This window comes from Neofelis nebulosa, chromosome 3, assembly GCF_028018385.1.
Source record: "Neofelis nebulosa isolate mNeoNeb1 chromosome 3, mNeoNeb1.pri, whole genome shotgun sequence".
In the NCBI taxonomy this organism is placed as follows: domain Eukaryota; kingdom Metazoa; phylum Chordata; class Mammalia; order Carnivora; family Felidae; genus Neofelis; species Neofelis nebulosa.
In genome coordinates, this window is record NC_080784.1 from 148,596,521 (window position 1) to 148,613,742 (window position 17,222).

A 17,222-nucleotide genomic window follows, 5' to 3' on the forward strand; every position below is an offset into this window, starting at 1 on the left:
TCTCCTCTCTCATTTATAATTTTATTTATTTAGGTCCTTTCTCTTTTCATTCTGGTAAGTCTGGCTAGAGGTTTATCAATTTAATTATTTTTTTTCAAAGAACCAGTTCATGGTTTCATTGAGCTCTTATGAAAAATATTAAATTTGGAGAAGCTTGGTGAAGCGTGCATAGGAATACTTTATATTATTTTTGCCCCTTTTTTGGAAGAGTGAGATTATTTCAAAATGAAGTTAAAAATAAACTAAATATAATGAAATAACCCTGATTTTATGCTTTCCCTTGTTTCATTTATTTTTCTTTAAATTTTGTAGTATAAAATGATCTTTTTTGGAGACTTAAGTTATGGATAGAGATAAGTAGTCAAAAGAAATGGCTAATGTATTTTTGCCAATCACACATGAGAAAATATACAATAGGTAATATAATAGTGAAATCAGTATTATGTATTATGGAACATCACTCTTAAATATCAACTTTTATTAAAGTATAGCTTTAAGTTAAACATTATGAGATTTTGTTTAAAGTTACATTTTCATTTCAGTGTAGTTCTCTTTCAGATACCTTGAGAGATTATAACAAACAAATCGCATCTTGTCTATATGTCCTTCACTTTCTCAGCCCCCTATTATTCAAGCCAGAAAACTTCTTTTATCATAGAGATATTTTTCCCTTTGAGGATGCACTTTGCTAGGGGAAATTAAGGTTGAAAATGTATAATGAAATCTAGAAAATATTAATTGAAACAAAAAAGCCAAGAAAACAAAACAGTGTCTGACACAGAGTAAATATGCTGTAAAACCTAATTAATACAGTGTCTTAACAAATATTTTAATGTTATATACCAGGTATATGGAGGCGAACACAAAAGACTTACTTCCTACCCATCCCAAGATTACAGACTAGTAGGAAAATCAAATAAATGCTTCCTAGGTTATGATACAAGCCATGCAGGGAAGCAACACTTTGCTTGGAAAGGGAATATGAGAGCAAGTGGATGATAGGGATTTTACATAGCCACGATGGTAAAGAACGCCTTCGACCAAGAAGTGATGGTTAAATTGAGACCTAAAATAAAAGGAAGAGCCAGCCATTGACAATGCCCTGCATTTTAGTTATTAAACAAAGCCGCTATGGTTTGAGTCTAGCATGCAAGGAATCTGATGAAGCGTGAAGAAGGTGGCAAGCACCTTCCAAATCACAGGAGGAGCTTGAATTCAATTTTAAGTCAATTAAGGGAAAGCCGATTTTGAAGGCCTCTTTCTGTGTTGCAGAGAATGGGTTGGAGAGGTTTAGAATGAAGGCAAACCAATTGGAACTCAATTGTAGATGTGTTCGTAAGAGATGATGGTTTATTGGATAGTGATGATTGCAATAACAAGGGAGTATTTGTGGTAGAATCAATCGGATTTGCCAGTGGATCAGAAGGGGCCTGAGGGAAAGGGGTGATTTATAATTTTCTGGCTTAAACACTGCTGGACGATGATTTATGTAGATAGGGTGGTCTACAGAACAAACAAACAGAATGTGTGGAATCAATGTTAGTAATGAAATCTTTGAAGATATTTAAAATCATCTAGTTTCAAGTGTAGTTTCAAAAGAACAGTTTCATGTTGTTAAGCATGACAGCTTATGCTACAACCAACTAACTTTTAGCCTTTGCTCTGTGCCTGGTTTATGCTAAATATTTTACCTGAATTGTATAACACTCCTCAACCCTGAAATATGCTCACTTTTAGTCTTAGTTTATAAATGAGGAGATTGAGATTTAGAGAGGTTAGGTGACTTTCCCATAGTCTTACAGCTAATAGGTAGCAGAGACAGAACTTGAGCCTAGATCTCTGTCCTTGGAGCCCAGTGCTGTTTCCTCCCTAAGTTTACTGCTGTTGTTACAAAGTCCAGGCTTTTTGTATATCTCTTGCCAGATAAAACTCTGATGTCTTTCCTTTACCTGTTTCTGTGTCTTATTAAAATACCATTCAAGTCATTGAAGTGAGAATTCAGTACCTTGCTAGATTGAATCAAATCGATTAGCAATCTAGTTTAAGATTCTCTGTAATAGGGCAGTGAAGCAGATTTTGTGGTTGGGAGTGTGTGTTGTTTTCAATGTGCCAGAAGTCCCTGGTCACTAGCCCTTTGCTATCTGTAGCAAAGGTACAGAGGAGCAAAGGTACCTGTCCTAGCAAAGGTACCTATCAGAGCAAAGGTACCTGTAGGCAGGTATCCTAACAATATACTAAGATCTGTGACGTGATCTGGGTCTATTGTGCCTATTAAAATTTTCAGTGTTCTTCAGAGAGTTGAGTCTATGCTTTAATCTCAGGATTTATCAAGTGAAAAGAAAACAATTCATTTAAAAGGTACTTCCCAGTATGAGAAATAATCATACTTCCAAGTATCATTAATTAAGAGGGAACTCATTTTTTTTTATATTGAAGTCAGCTACTTATGATGTACAGTAAACTAATAACATTGTTGTGTTATATGGACATGGCAGGCTTCCCTGCTTAATATTTTTAAAAGAAAATAAATACTCCATGGAAGTACTCCGGTCCTAACAAAGCATTAGTAGATTTAATCAAGGGTTAGCAGGTATGTGTGGGTACTGGTTAATTAATGTGATTAAGTGTCTACACTGCTTTTGATTTCTCAACTAATGTTTCTTAAAACACTGAACATGAGTTCACTGAACAACGCAAATTTATGTGGGGAGTACATGTGTTTAGGCAACCTAAGCAAATCATGAAACAGGTTTCTGTTTCGGGTCATTATCTTTAATTCCGTTTCTAACATTAGAATTAACATCAATCCTCTAGACATTGATTCACCCAGCATCCATACTTTTCTATAGGTCAACTCCTGTTTGCTTCTAGGGAGGCAGAAATTTATAAAATTTAGCTCCTTTTCACAAGTAGCTAGTTCCAGCAGGCAGGCGAAATCAAAAAATAATAATAAAATGTGATAGTTTCTTAAAAAGATTCAGTCACAAATTATTGTGTAGACATTAATTGAAAAAAAGGGGATGTGGTTTGGCAAATAATGCCAGTGGCAGATGGAGTCTTCATAGAGGAGATGCCATTTGAGTTGGACTTTAGAGAATGAATTGGCACGTCCCTGCTAGAAAAAGGGAAGTGGGAAACAGACTGTAAAAAAGTACTAAAAGTTGTAGTTCATGGTGTCTTCAGGGCCACTGGAGGCTTGTCTGTAGGTAAAACTGAATGGTATTTAGGGGAGATGGCAGAAAATGAGGCTGGATGGGGAAACTGGGGTTACCTTTAGAAAAAGAAGGTTTGTGCCATTCTAAGGCATCTGAATTTCACCCCACTAATGAAGAGTCAGAGGATTTTAAAGAAAATTAGTGACTTTGTCAGTCTGTGCTTTATGAAGAGAATCTGGATGCATTAGGATGATTTGGAGGAAGAGTCTCTGTTAGATGCTGTGCGGTGAACAGACACACAGTATCCGGAATTAGGAAACAGCCCAAACCCCTTGTGGTTTACACTGCATCACCCAGCCTCAACAAACTGTCTTCATTTCCCAATTGTGTATTGATCATACCAGGTCACAGAGACAGAGTGAAGTAAATACAAGTCAGTTCAGCCATCCCTTATGTAAACATGCATACCTTCCCTGGAGTATCCTGGTTTGTTGTTCTAGAAGACAGTCCCAACATCACAGGTTAAATTAACATAACGACAGGACCACCCGACAGTATTGATGCTTCAGAGGTCCCTTTGATTTTTAGTGAAGCATCTCAGCTTCCTCTTTCCCCTTCCCCTTTGATTCTGAAGCTCCAAATTTCCTTCCTGACATTCACTCATTTTTCCTTTGTTATGCTGCAAATATCAGACTGAATGTATGCTTCCCAGATTGATAGCAGTCTTTATTTTTTCCAGGATCCTAAAACACAGAAATGTTTTTTAGCTTCTTGAGGGAATCCTCTTTCTCATTCTTGAAGAAAGGGAATCAGTTCTACCTGATGTTCGGTATGCTTTTACTAAAGGCCAGAAGAGTTTTTAAGTCCTTGAATTGCCTATTCTTGGCCCACCCAAAGTTTCTTTGATGCTTAAGAGAGATAAACACATAATTAACATAAAAGGACAGACTCGTGCTTATTGAAAACCACCATCTGACCCTTTTAATTGGCCCTTCTGGAGAACTACTGAAATGGGCCCAAATCACCCAAATGCAAACATTTGCAAAAGTTTTAACAGGTTATTGCAACAGTTCAACCAAGCAGGATGAATACTGAGCAGCTGGCAGTGGATGGAAAGAGATAGACTTGACAGATGTCTACGGGACTGGGTAATAGATTGACTAGTATTTGTAGAAGAGGAGGGAGTAAGGGATGGTTCAGTCTTCAACTATGTAGAATATTGAAAAAAGAACAGACTTTGGGGAGAAGACAAGTATACTTTGACACATATAGGTATCTTCCCAATAGATGGGTCTGTTACTAGAGTTGAACAGATGGCTCTGGAGCATAAGAGAGATGAATTAGTGTTACAGATACAAACATTTGGAGTTCATCAGCCTATAGGTATTGATTGAAGAAACAGCAGTGGATGAATACTGGATGAATAAAGGACACGTGGAATGAAGCAGTGTATGAATAAAGGACACGTGAGAAGCAGTGGATGAATAAAGGACACGTGAGAAGAGGTGAGGGTTGAAGACAAAACTTTGAGGCATGCTGACACGTGTGAGCTAGGCAGAGAAAAGGGATCTGATATCAACAAAGAAACAGAATAGTATCATTGAAGAACACAGGGCTAAGCAGTGCTAAATGCTGTCGAGCATTGTAGATGGGTTATTTTTTTGTGAAGAGGGAGAATTGAGAATCTTAATAAAAGAGGAAAAGGAACTTCAAGAAAGGGAGAGATTGAATATGGGAAATAGAGTTGATTTTTTGGATCGGGTTGTTTGGAGCAGAAGAATCTAGAGATTGAGCACACTTTCACTGTGACAGAAAGCAAAAGGCAAGCAAGGCAGTTGGGAAAAAAGAATAGGCATCAGCATCACATAGACTTATTTGAATCTTAGTTGTGCTAACCTTTTTTGGGGGGAAATTCTATAACTGCTATGGGTCTCAGTCTCTTTCTAAAGTAGTGATAAAAATGTCTCCTTTGCAGTAGTGATAAAGATGTTTGAGCTTTTGTGATAATGTGGGTTGAGCTTTGTACACTTGCCTTTTTGTCTCCCTGCTCTGACTACCCAGTCTTAGGTAACTTCTTCCTCTCCCTCTGGTCCTATATCTCATCACTCAGATTTATGTTCTTCAGAGCACCTATTCCCTATCTGGTATGACCTTGTCTGCATGTATTGTTTTTTTGTATTTATTGATTTTTGTCCATGTATATAGCCTATTTTACCTGTTAGAACATAAAGATAAAGAACAGAGACTCAAACTCAGTTACTGTTCTGTTTCCTGCCCCAAGGACAATAGGGCAGATGGTAACTGTTCAGTAAATATTTGATAAGACTGTTAATAAAAAATAGTCCTTATTAGCCTGAGATTGGAGGTAGGAAAAGAAGAGTTGGCAAGGTGGAAGTCAGCCACCTACCCTGAGTAAAAGGAATATAGAGTATGGGATGAGAATCCAAGTACGTATGTGTTTGGAACTTTAGCTCTACAAGAAATGAGTTGTGGATAGAGTACCGTTTCTTCTCAGTTCTTTAAAAAAATTTTTTTTGATGTTTATTTAGTTTTGAGAGAGAGAGTGTGAGCACGGGAGGGGCAGAGAGGGAGGGAGACACAGAATCTGAAGCAGACTCCATGCTCTGAGCTGTCAGCACAGAGCCCCACGTGGTGCTTAAACTCACAAACCATGAGATCATGACCTGAGCCGAAGTCAGACGCTTAACCCATTGAGCCACCTAGGGTTCCCCTTCCCAGTTCTTTTCAGAATATTTTTATGTCCAACCCAAATTACCCAGACTATCTTGTCATTAACCTTCAGTTTGTCTTCAGTAAACCAAGTCTCCATTTCTTTTTAAAAATCATACTTAGGTCTCATTTATTTTCTTCTGTATGAATAATATTAATGATGGCTAACAACTTTTTGTTTTTACATCTGCAAGGGCCACCACTCTTGAGCACTGTACATCTCTGAGCTCATTTATTCCTCTCAACAATCCTATAAGGGCAGTACTATAATTCTTCCATTTTACAGATGAGAAAACTGAAGCACAGAGACAAATAATGTGCCCAAGTTCACATAGCTAAGATCAAACTCAGGCAGTCTGGCTGCAGAGCCCACGCTCTTTTTTTTTTTTTTTTTTTTTTTTTTTTTTAGGAGACAGAGAGACAGAGTGCAAGCATGGGAGGGGCAGAGAGAGAGTGAGAGGGAGACAATCTGAAGCAGGCTCCAGGCTCCACCCTGTCAGCTCAGAGCCCGATGCGGGGTTTGAACCTACAAAGTCTGGGATCATGACCTGGGCTGAAGTCAGATGCTTAACCAACTGACCCACCCAGGTGCCCCTGCAGAGCCCACGCTCTTAACCACTCAGCTATACTGTCTGTCTCTCCCACCTGATCCACCCATCTGAAAGAAAAATGAGTGTTGCTTTGTTAAAGCCAGACAAAGCTGTTCATCAGCTAGTCAGACAAAGCAGGTCAGATTGTCCTGCCAGGGAAATGTCCTGGGAGAAATTGTCCTGTCCGGCAACAAACCTGGAAGGAATTTTCCTTTCAAGGAAAAGAATACTTGAGTTGATTTTACCTTTGGTTCCCTCCCCCGCCCCCACCCCCGCCACATCATTGGCAACCCCTTCTAATTTAAGGTCATCTGAAAATGGAATTAATGTTCCATTGACCCCTTCTTTCAGGTAATTTAATAAAAACTCTGGGCTCAACCCTGAACACCTCACAGAAACTCTACACACACTCTACAGATTGGTTCACATGGTAAAAGGATATTCCAATTTACATATATTTGCATTATGTTGTGTCATGACTTCTTAGAATATTTATGCTTAATGCCTTTCTTACAACCCAAAAGACTGGTTATAAATTTCAGTCCTATCTTTTCTTTCCTCATTTACTTTTTCCAGTGATCTGCTCTAGCACCAATTTTCCCCAGTATTTTTTAGAATGCCAGTATGTTGATCATCAAGAAATCCTTATTTATAATAAGCTCAGAGTCCAATTCCTCATTTCTTTAAAGTCTACATGGAGGAATTTTATGAAAAGGAGGTAAAGTTATTAAGACCTCTTTCTCAGTATGCTTATACACCAGGTTCTTAAATTCAGGGAGAGCAAATCACTATTGGTTATTCTAAAACTATCTGTTCTGTGCATAGGGATAGACCTGTGGTCTACAGGAAGTATAGCAATATGGTGAAATCCACTGACTCTGGAGTCAGACTGTCTAGGTTTTCATCCTTTGCTGTGTCTGTTAAGTACGTGACCTTGGGCAAGTTACTTCTCTGGGTCGCAACTTCTTTAGCAGCTTTTTTTTTTTTTTAAGTTTATTTATTTTTGAGACAGAGAGAGACAGAGCATGAACGGGGGAGGGGCAGAGAGAGAGAGGGAGACATAGAATCGGAAGCAGGCTCCAGGCTCTGAGCCATCAGCCCAGAGCCCAACTCAGGGCTCAAACTCACAGACCGCGAGATCGTGACCTGAGCTGAAGTCGGACGCTTAACCGACTGAGCCACCCAGGCGCCCCTCTGGGTCGCAACTTCTTAGATACAAAATGAAGATACTAAGATCTCTGAAGTTGTTGCAAGGATTACTTGAATTCATATAAAGCATTTAAAGCAGTGTCTGGAATCTGGAAAGCTCTATATAATATTAGCTGTTGTTTTTGTTTGTTTTTGATGTTGCTTTTAGGAAAAAAATGCTTTCCTTGTCACTAAGAGTTGTAAAATTCTTTCTTGACAAATATTCTACTTCATCTTGACAGACTCAAGTGGTTCATTCAGTGAGATGTTTTTATTTCATTCGGTGTATAATTTATTGATTGTTACGATTTGTGATTAATTTGTAGTCAGATTCTTGGAGTTTCTCTGTTTCGCATGTGTTTTAATAGATGACATTGAAAAAACAGTCTAAATAAAGATGTTTTCAGTATTTTTCTTTGCTTTCAAGAGTCAAATGACTCAGTGTTTTCCTTAGGCTAGAATATTTTAAAACTTGTATGTAATTTTGAGGAAGTGATTTTATTTATGTGTAAATATAGGAAAAGGCAGACATAACAACTGGTGAGTAAGTACCTCCAGGTGTATGTAGCAGCCTGTACCCCCCTCAAAAATGTGCATGCTGCCATCTGCTGGAAAGAGCTTTTGTACTTTGAAACAGTTTTGAAAAAAAAAAAAAAAATTAAGTGTCAAATGGTTTTTCCCAAAATTTTATTATATATATAATTTAAATCACATCTTTCATTCAATTGAGATTTCTAGAAAAAGAGTCTTGAGTCTCTTTTAGTGAAAACTAAGAAGGAGGCCGTTGTATTTCTTGTTCTTTTCACGTAGATTATGAAAATACATCCATAAATCTTCAAAATCTTTTTCAAGGATAGATGGAAGGGTGCCAAAGTTTTTCATGTTTTACTGAGAGCAGTTGTGTGCCATTTTGCTCGATTTGGACAACAGCTCTTTGAAACAGGCACAGCAAATCCAATTATAATTTGCCAGTGAGAAAACAGGCTCAGAGAGCCTGAGGTCACTCAGTTTATCAGTGGCTTAGCTGGGACGGAACCCAGGTCTTTGAATATCTTATCCTTTGTTGCTGATTATTTTTTCAACTCTTATCCTATAGGTCTCTGAGTATAAAAACATTGCATCCTGTTATTAGTAAGGCCTAGCAAGATGGAAAGCAGCCAAATTATTAAATACATTTTAAAGTAAATAATGTATAGGGAGCAACTTTTTTAAACTTTGAAAATCAAGATAATAAATGATATCCAATGCTTTGCGTAACACAGATACCTAATGTGTGTTGGTTTGCCATATTGAAAGAATACTCTCTGCTCTGTATACATATTATTGCCTTCTATTTGGTGATTTCTACCCATAATAATTTATGTATGTCCCGTGATAGCTTCACAAATATGTGCTAACCTAGAAGATTCCATGATCAATTTTGGTCTCTACCGGAGTACCCTGCTGTCTAATTAGCCTGGCGTAATAGTGACTTTTGTTAAATAATACTTTTCATTTGGTGAATGGTTAACTCTGACTTTTAAAAAGTATCCTTTTACTCTAACATTTTATAATATAATATTACCATTGATAACCTAACTTTTTCCATTATACTTTCTTGGTATTGTACTGATCTTAAAATTTCCCAAGTATGGATGAATTTACTAATTTAGGATGATTATAGGTACATTATACTAACTAAACTATCATATGCTATTTGTCATTATCACCACCTTTCCTTCATTTATGATCTCTGATGTTTTTCCTACATTTTATAGTTGTTGCCACTGCTGTGCAAGTGGCTGTGTCTCCCTCCTTCCATCATCTTTGCCCTGGAATTTTTTTTTTTTTTACCTAACTACTTTTCTTTAGTTTAAAATTTTATTGTTCTCCTATTTTGTGTATTTACTAGCATTGCTTTCAGTCTTTTTTTTTTTCCTTTCTTTTTACATCAAATGCATTTATATTTCAATTACATTAAGCTGAGTACATGTGAGTGAAGTCATGTTGCTAATTCAGAACAGCTGCCTTAGGAAAAGTCTCTTGGAATGTCCATGAGTCTCTGGATGAATGTGTTAGTGAGCAATATGCCTGGCTTCAGCCTTTTTACTTACACTAGCATTATAATGTTAGGAATTTTTTTTTAATTTTTAATTTATTATTTATTTTGGAGGAAGACAGAGAGAGTGCCAGCAGGGGAGGGGCAAAGAGAGAGGGGGAGAATCTCAAGCAAGCTCCACGCTGTCAGCACAGAGCCCAGTATGGGGCTCAAACTCACAAAACTGTGAGATTATGACCTTAACCGAAATCAAGAATTGGACGTTTAACTGACTGAGCCACCCAGGCAACTCAGATGTTAGGAATTTCTTATCAGATAATTAATCCAGAAGAGGAAAGGGATTCATTCTTCAATTAGGCAGGTATGGAAGAAGAGATTGTGCCCGTGACCAAATGGTCACAAGAAATCACAGCTTTTTTGTCCAGCATTTAGTTTTTCCTTATATTGAACTGAAATCTATCCTTCTCATAGTTTGAACTTAAGGTTTTTATTTTCTGTAGATACACAGAATAAATTGAAGCCTTTTTTCATATGGCAGCTATTAAGTCTTCTTTCTAAGTTTTTCTTTTCTGTTTCCCATATTCTTCTGTTCCTTAATGTCCCTCTCTCCTTACCTCTCAAATTTTTTGAGCAATATGTTTGCATGAGTTAAATCTTTTAATTCTTGCACTAGCCCAGTGTGGTAGTATTCTTATTATGCCCATTTTATTGAGACTCAAAAAGATAGAGACCACACCACAATGAGGGGCTGAACCAAGATATCAGCCAAGACCATTAGTGTTTGGTGTTCTGCTTTTGGCCATTACGTCTTCCATTCTTTATGTGACACATTTTCTAGGTTTCTTGCTTTTTATTCTTCTCTAGATATACTCATGTTTGTCAACATCTCTTTTACAAGATATCATAGATAAAATGTACTCAATACTTTAGGTACACCCTGGCCTCCAGAGGGGATAGCTTGCCCCTGGGTTACCTGCCTGCACACCTGTGCCCGGCAAGAGCACATTTTTTTTTTTACCTTGGCTTATCTTGAACAGGGATTAAATTGGTCTTAGGATTCTATGTGTGTATATGCATTTGTAAAATGTATGTGTGTATATGTCAATGCATTTTTCTGTGTGAGAGGATTCTACATCTTTTCTTGTCAAACTGTACTTTGCCTTCTTTAGCATATACTAGTTTCTGTAGTTTTTTTTTTTTTTTTTTTTTTTTACCTCCATCTTAGCTGTCTTCTTTTTTGTTCCATCTGAATTTAGTAAATATGCCTTTAGTCTATATTTAAGGCCTTCATTTTTTTAAGGTGTTCTGGCAAGTACCATTAGATTCTTGAAATATTTCAGTTGAGATATGTTAGTCTGTTTCTTGGTCAGTGTGGTAATTTGCAATTTTATGATTCATGAATTTTGTGGGATTGTTTTTAGAACATTCTATCATTCTTGAGTTGTATTTCTTTTTAAAGCCCCTTTCTATGAGATTATGGTTATCTTTTCTCTGTGGGTTTTCAATTTGCTGTGCTTACTGTCCAAGTCTCCTGGATTTCAAGTCAAATTGCAGTTAGTTTTCCACCCCTCTTTTAGTTATTGTGACAAATGTTGGGTCCCTATCCATGGGAACAGCTAAAAATTTTTCTAATCTAATCAGATAACTCCACCTCTCCCATTCCTGCTAACATTTGCTAACTTAATAAGCAATCTTTTTTTTTTTCACACTTATTTTGCACTGTCTTAATCAGAAGACACAATGATGGTTCATCTTAGATTCATATCTGCCGACAGTTGACTGTGGCTTTTGCATATCAGTTAATCTCTACTGTCTTCACCTTCCTCATCTGTATAAATGCGTGTTGGACTGTGATTTTGAGGTTGCTGAGATTATGATTTTAAAGCATGCCAAATCACTTTTAGAAATGTCAGCCCAACTTTAGAAATTAAATAAAAAGGAATGACTCGACTTTGCTTTTCTGAGCTATACCCAAGGGTGATATTCATCAAATATACACTGATACAGGACCTTGGTAATTCAAATATTGAAGGACTTCTCACACTGTAGAACTTCTAAATCACCGTTGTCCCAGCTGCACACTTCAGGCTACCCACTCACTGGCCTGCAGATAAACCACCACAGCTCCTGCTCACCAGCTCTGTCTCCATGAGCTCTCCCAACCAGATTAGGACCCGTGGTGGTGACATGAGGACCCAGACAAATGCCTGCTGTCTGATTCTCTCTACATGGCCGTGACTCCACACAGCTAGTAGACTCTTGCCAGAGTCACCACCCACGTGGTTGCTTTTGATGAATTGCGGGTTATAGCACATTGGACTCTTTCTAACACAACAATAGTTTAATGAAGCCCTTTGAAGGCGTAGTCTCCACGTTCATGGTACTGTGCGGTTTACAAAATCAGTAATTCACATATCGGAGAATTGTTCCAAAGCTAAAGGTAAGTAATTTCAGGGTTCAGCTTAAACCAAATTAAAAAAAAAAGTGACTTGATTCTAGTACTTGTGATTATATGGCTGGTCCCTGAAATGCTGTGCCTCTCATAATCATTGATGTGTTACCTTTCTTTTAGCAATTATCTGCTTTGTTTCTAGGTGAATGAAATTTACCATGATGAGTCCCTTGGAGTACATATGAATGTGGTCCTGGTGCGCATGATAATGCTGGGTTATGCAAAGGTAAAATGCCCTAAAATATGTAAACTGTGAATGTTAAGGACTGGGTTAGCAAACAGAAGCTTAAATTTTTGAAGCTATAGCTAACATGTGGCACTGATGTCTCACATAGACTGAGGAAGAGAAACCACCACAATGAGTACACATCTCCCAATCTGAGCAGATAATGATTTTTGTACTGATGCCATTTGCTTTGTTCATGTGACTAATGGATTCAGATATTTTGACTTTAGGCATGGCTGTATGAGTGAAAAAAATGGATACCATTGTCAGAAAAGAGAATTTCTTTAGTCTACTATTATCATCAAATTTGTGATTCACTTATTCATTCAAAACATCTATACTGAGTGCCTACTATGTGTCAGATGCTTGTTTCTAGGTGCCTTGAATGTATCAGTGAAGAAAAATAGCAAAGATCCTTGCCCTTTCATGATTTGTTAAAAACAATTATTTTATATGTATATTTTCCACTTAGGAAAGTGAAGTATACAGTGGATATGCATTTAGAAGAGCTTTAATCCTTTTGCAAACAAAAAATTAGGTCAAAATGTACACAGTAGGAATTTCATGTAATATAACTAACTTCAGCTGGCTTTAAAATGGCAGTAGATGTGCCTGTGCTTGGAAGTAATGAAATGGATGACCATAGTTTCTCCCTCTGAGAAAGGCACTGACTTGGCACTTTTCTTGATGTTTTAAAATCACATTCCCACTCCCATACTTAATCTTCCTGATTATGAAATACTAATGAAATTATGCATTTAACAAACAGGAAAAATCCATGTGTTTGTATTTCATTATGTATTTAACACCCACTTATCATTTTCTGATGAGAGGGTGTCACTGATATTTACTTTATTCCATAAACCTGACCTACTTTGTGTCACTAACACTGAATACAAGTCAATTCCAGCTGGAGATGTTAACAGCCTTCGATTGGTTGTTATAGGATTTACGTGGAGAAGTATGTGATCAGCATATAATAAACCAAGCTAATTTTATTCAGAATGTAAACATGGATAATAACATTTGCTGAAATGTAACAAAACTCTTAGCTTGTTGGCCAACTAAGGACTAATTTGGGTTCCAAATTCAATTTCTTAGTCCATCAGAACTACTCTGGAAAGTATGGATACTTGGTTCTTGAAGGATGGGCCCTTTTCCTTCTGAGCTTTTAACTCCTGATCATACTATGGTGGTAGCAATGTTCCAAGCAATGTCAGTCCATCTCTTGGAACTGCGAGATAAGAGTACATCCCTCTTCATTGCTGTGAGGTTAAGAAAAGTGTTGTTGCTTTTTTCAGTGTAAGATTTATATAATTTGACCTCTTCCCAAAATGAAGGTTTAACCAGCTTTGCCAGCTCATTGAAGAACCTGTGTTCTTCACATATGTTGATCAGTTCTGGACCAATAAAAATAAAAATAAAAAAGTTAATGAAAGACTGTTTAACAGCTCTGGATAAAAGTCTCATGCCAGGATCTTTAACCCTTTTTTTGTTGTTGTTCTTAATATCTATAAAACTAAGAAATCTGAGCTGAATTAAGTAATAGACCACTAAAATTCTTACCCCAACGATTAATATTGAGTTGCCCCATGATAGCAAATGTCAGCATTACATGTTCCCATAAAAGTGTCAGTCACCTTTCACACAGGTAACACTAATCATCTTTAAGATATCCTTCACGGGCATTTAGAATTCCCAAATAAAAGATATATACATAGGCACTAGATAATGTTATTGAACATCCTTAAATATTGCACTCCCAAATGTTGACTTCAGAGAAAGTTATGATAGGAAGACTTTGGGAAAGTTTTGTGCACTTCTTCAACACACTGTTTCCTCTTAGTCCATCAGCCTAATAGAAAGGGGAAACCCATCCAGAAGCTTGGAGAACGTGTGTCGCTGGGCTTGCCAACAACAAAAATCTGATCCCAACCACTCTGAACACCATGATCATGCAATTTTCTTAACCAGGCAAGACTTTGGACCTGCTGGAATGCAAGGTATTTCTATTAATATGCAGAAGAAAAACTTAAGGGCATGACTTTTCAAAAATAATCCTAAATCAAAGAATCCGTTCAAATGTTCCAATCCCTACCATCACTTTCCATCATGCATCAGCCAAGCATACACTTTCTTTCTATTGCTTCCAGTGACTTCTGTGGAATTCACAATGTTAAATGCCACTTAAATGCTATAATAAATTATACTTGCCTTTAAAATAATGATTATGCATTCGGGATATGGAGGGGACGCTGTAAAATGCAGTGTGATTTCCACTAACTCTTTGGAAAGGGAAAAGAGATACCATGAGAAATGATTGCTGCCAAGGAACTTTCTTCCAAAGTCAGCTTACATTTATCTAATAAATTCTGATGTGGACTTTGGAAAAAAAGTAGACTGATGAGTTTCTTTTCAACGTTGATGGAATTTCTGGCTCCCTTCATCAGTACCATCATGGGAAGGACCATTCACTAAAACAGAAAGACAGGGCTTTGTTGGTGGGAGGAACAGAATGGTAACTCCAGGCAGTTCCTTCCCTTAGGAAAGGAGAAAACGCAGACCCAATGAATCTTTTTAGAGACCGTTACCTGTGTGTGGCTTTCCCAAGAGAACGTGGCACAACACTAGCAGTGAAATAATACTGCCTCTGTTTCCTGAAAAGCCTTTTTTTTTTTTTTCTAGGCGAAGGTCCAGTAGTAGTGTTTAATGGGTTTTCTCATAAAATGAAAATAAAAGTAATTGTTATTCTCTACAGGATATGCTCCAGTCACCGGCATGTGTCATCCAGTGAGAAGTTGTACCCTGAATCATGAGGATGGTTTTTCATCTGCTTTTGTAGTAGCCCATGAGACTGGCCATGTGTAAGTCACTGTTGACGGCTATAAAGCAAAAAAAAAAAAAAAAAAAAAAGTCTTTTCTTTCCTGCTTCTCTCAGTATTGTTCACACTTTGGGCCGAGTACATGCCAGCCTGCAACTCTCATTCCTTGCCAAGTGTGAGGAGCTCAAAAGAGGGAAGCGGTCATGTACTGAAACTAAGTAAGTGGCTCTGGCTTGCAGAGATACCCCTGTGCTTTACATAGCTATAGAATAAGAGAGACATTTCTGTCAGATGGTTCTCTATTTTGCAGTTTCTTTGACTTTTCCACAAAACCCACGTTAATTTCTAGAATGTGTATTTCCCTCGAATGACTTTCAAGAGTGAAATCAAGCAAAACCAATGGCCCCTCTGATTCTTACCAGGGAGGTCTCCCTTTTGTTCTAGGCTGGGAATGGAGCATGACGGCCAAGGCAACAGGTGTGGTGATGAGACTGCTATGGGGAGTGTCATGGCCCCCTTGGTGCAAGCAGCATTTCATCGTTACCACTGGTCCCGGTGCAGTGGCCAAGAACTGAAGAGATACATCCAGTATGTCCCCTTCTGCATGTCGTGAGAGAGCATTTACGTCACGGCATAACACAGACATGAAGCTGACTTTTAGGACCTTGGTCATAACCAAACTCCCAGTGAATGAAAGCTGTTGCTCATAATAAACATTTTCTTATGACTCAGAGCTTTTGGCACAATGATGCCATAATGTAATCACAATATTTTAAATCATAAGCGTAGAATTTAAGTGAATTTTTAACTGTGGTTTCCGTTTAGTAAATTCCTTATAGCATCTTTGACTTACGGTCAAACTTGAGTTGAGGACAGGGAGAGGATGGCCATGTGAGGCCTGCATAATGTGTCACTATGATGCTGATATAGCATCAGTGCCAGGATCTGTACCACCACACCATGTGGGGACTCAGCTGGAGACATGTATAAGGCTGTCAAAATTCTACTGTCTTCCTGAGTCATGCCTGGCTTATTATTTCTGGGATGAATAAGGATGATGGGTCTTTTTCTAAGTGGAACTTAAACCCAAAACCTTAAAACGTATGCCTTTGTGATCTTGCTATATGATGTGATGGAATTCTAGAGTATGTAACCTAAGAATACTTTTTCATTAGGATGTGATAAAAAAAAAATGAACACTTTACTAATTGAAATATTTTCCTTTCTACAGTTCCTATGACTGTCTCCTTGATGACCCTTTTGAACATGATTGGCCCAAACTCCCAGAACTTCCTGGAATCAATTACTCTATGGATGAACAATGTCGTTTTGACTTTGGGGTTGGTTATAAAATGTGCACTGCGGTATGTTACTCAAAGTCCATTGAGATTTTGCATCTTGAAATCTATTTGCGTGGCTCCTGTTTGGTGAGCTTCACAGACTCACTGGTGCAAGTATAAGGTTATCTATCAATGATTGTGTGTTTGCTGTGTCACTACGTGCTGAAGCTAAGTACTATATTATTTAATCCTTGTGAATTATTATTTAATCCTTGTGACAGACTAGATGGGAGTCTGGGAACTGGCAACCAGTTTTATTTTACAGATGAAAAAGCCAAGACTTGAGAGAGATTTAACAATTTGCTTAAATCACGCATCTGGTCAATAGGGGAGCCAGACATTGAAACTAAGATTGTCAGGCCATGAAACTTTATGCTCTATTTCTCCCTTGGTTTTTGTGACCTTCAGAAATGACTTCTAAGCCTTTGATAGGTTGCTTTTCATTAGTTTGTTGGCCAGAATTTCATACCGCTCTGACCAGATGGAAGAGTTGTGCTCGTGTATTCTCTCTCACATGACAGTCATGTGGTATAGTATGAATAGTGTGAAGGTAACGAGTGTGGGTTTCATACCCAGATGAGGTGGGTTGTCAGAATCTGGATCTCACTAGATATATAACTTTGAGAACTTTAGTCATTCTCTGACTTAGTTTCCTCAGGTGTAAAATGTGGATAACGATAG

General features: G+C 37.7%; 1 protein-coding gene across 3 annotated transcripts in view; it reads left to right on the forward strand.

The window, feature by feature from the left end:
* ADAMTS3 (ADAM metallopeptidase with thrombospondin type 1 motif 3) overlaps positions 1 to 17,222 on the forward strand; it is a 267,551-nt gene that overhangs the window by 211,086 nt on the left and 39,243 nt on the right. For all 3 annotated transcript variants that reach the window (XM_058722316.1, XM_058722317.1, XM_058722318.1), the window contains 5 exons: positions 12,296 to 12,379; positions 14,226 to 14,382; positions 15,138 to 15,243; positions 15,646 to 15,789; positions 16,433 to 16,565. In XM_058722316.1, coding sequence (XP_058578299.1) covers positions 12,296 to 12,379; positions 14,226 to 14,382; positions 15,138 to 15,243; positions 15,646 to 15,789; positions 16,433 to 16,565 — 624 coding nt within the window. The remainder of the gene's footprint in view (positions 1 to 12,295; positions 12,380 to 14,225; positions 14,383 to 15,137; positions 15,244 to 15,645; positions 15,790 to 16,432; positions 16,566 to 17,222) is intronic.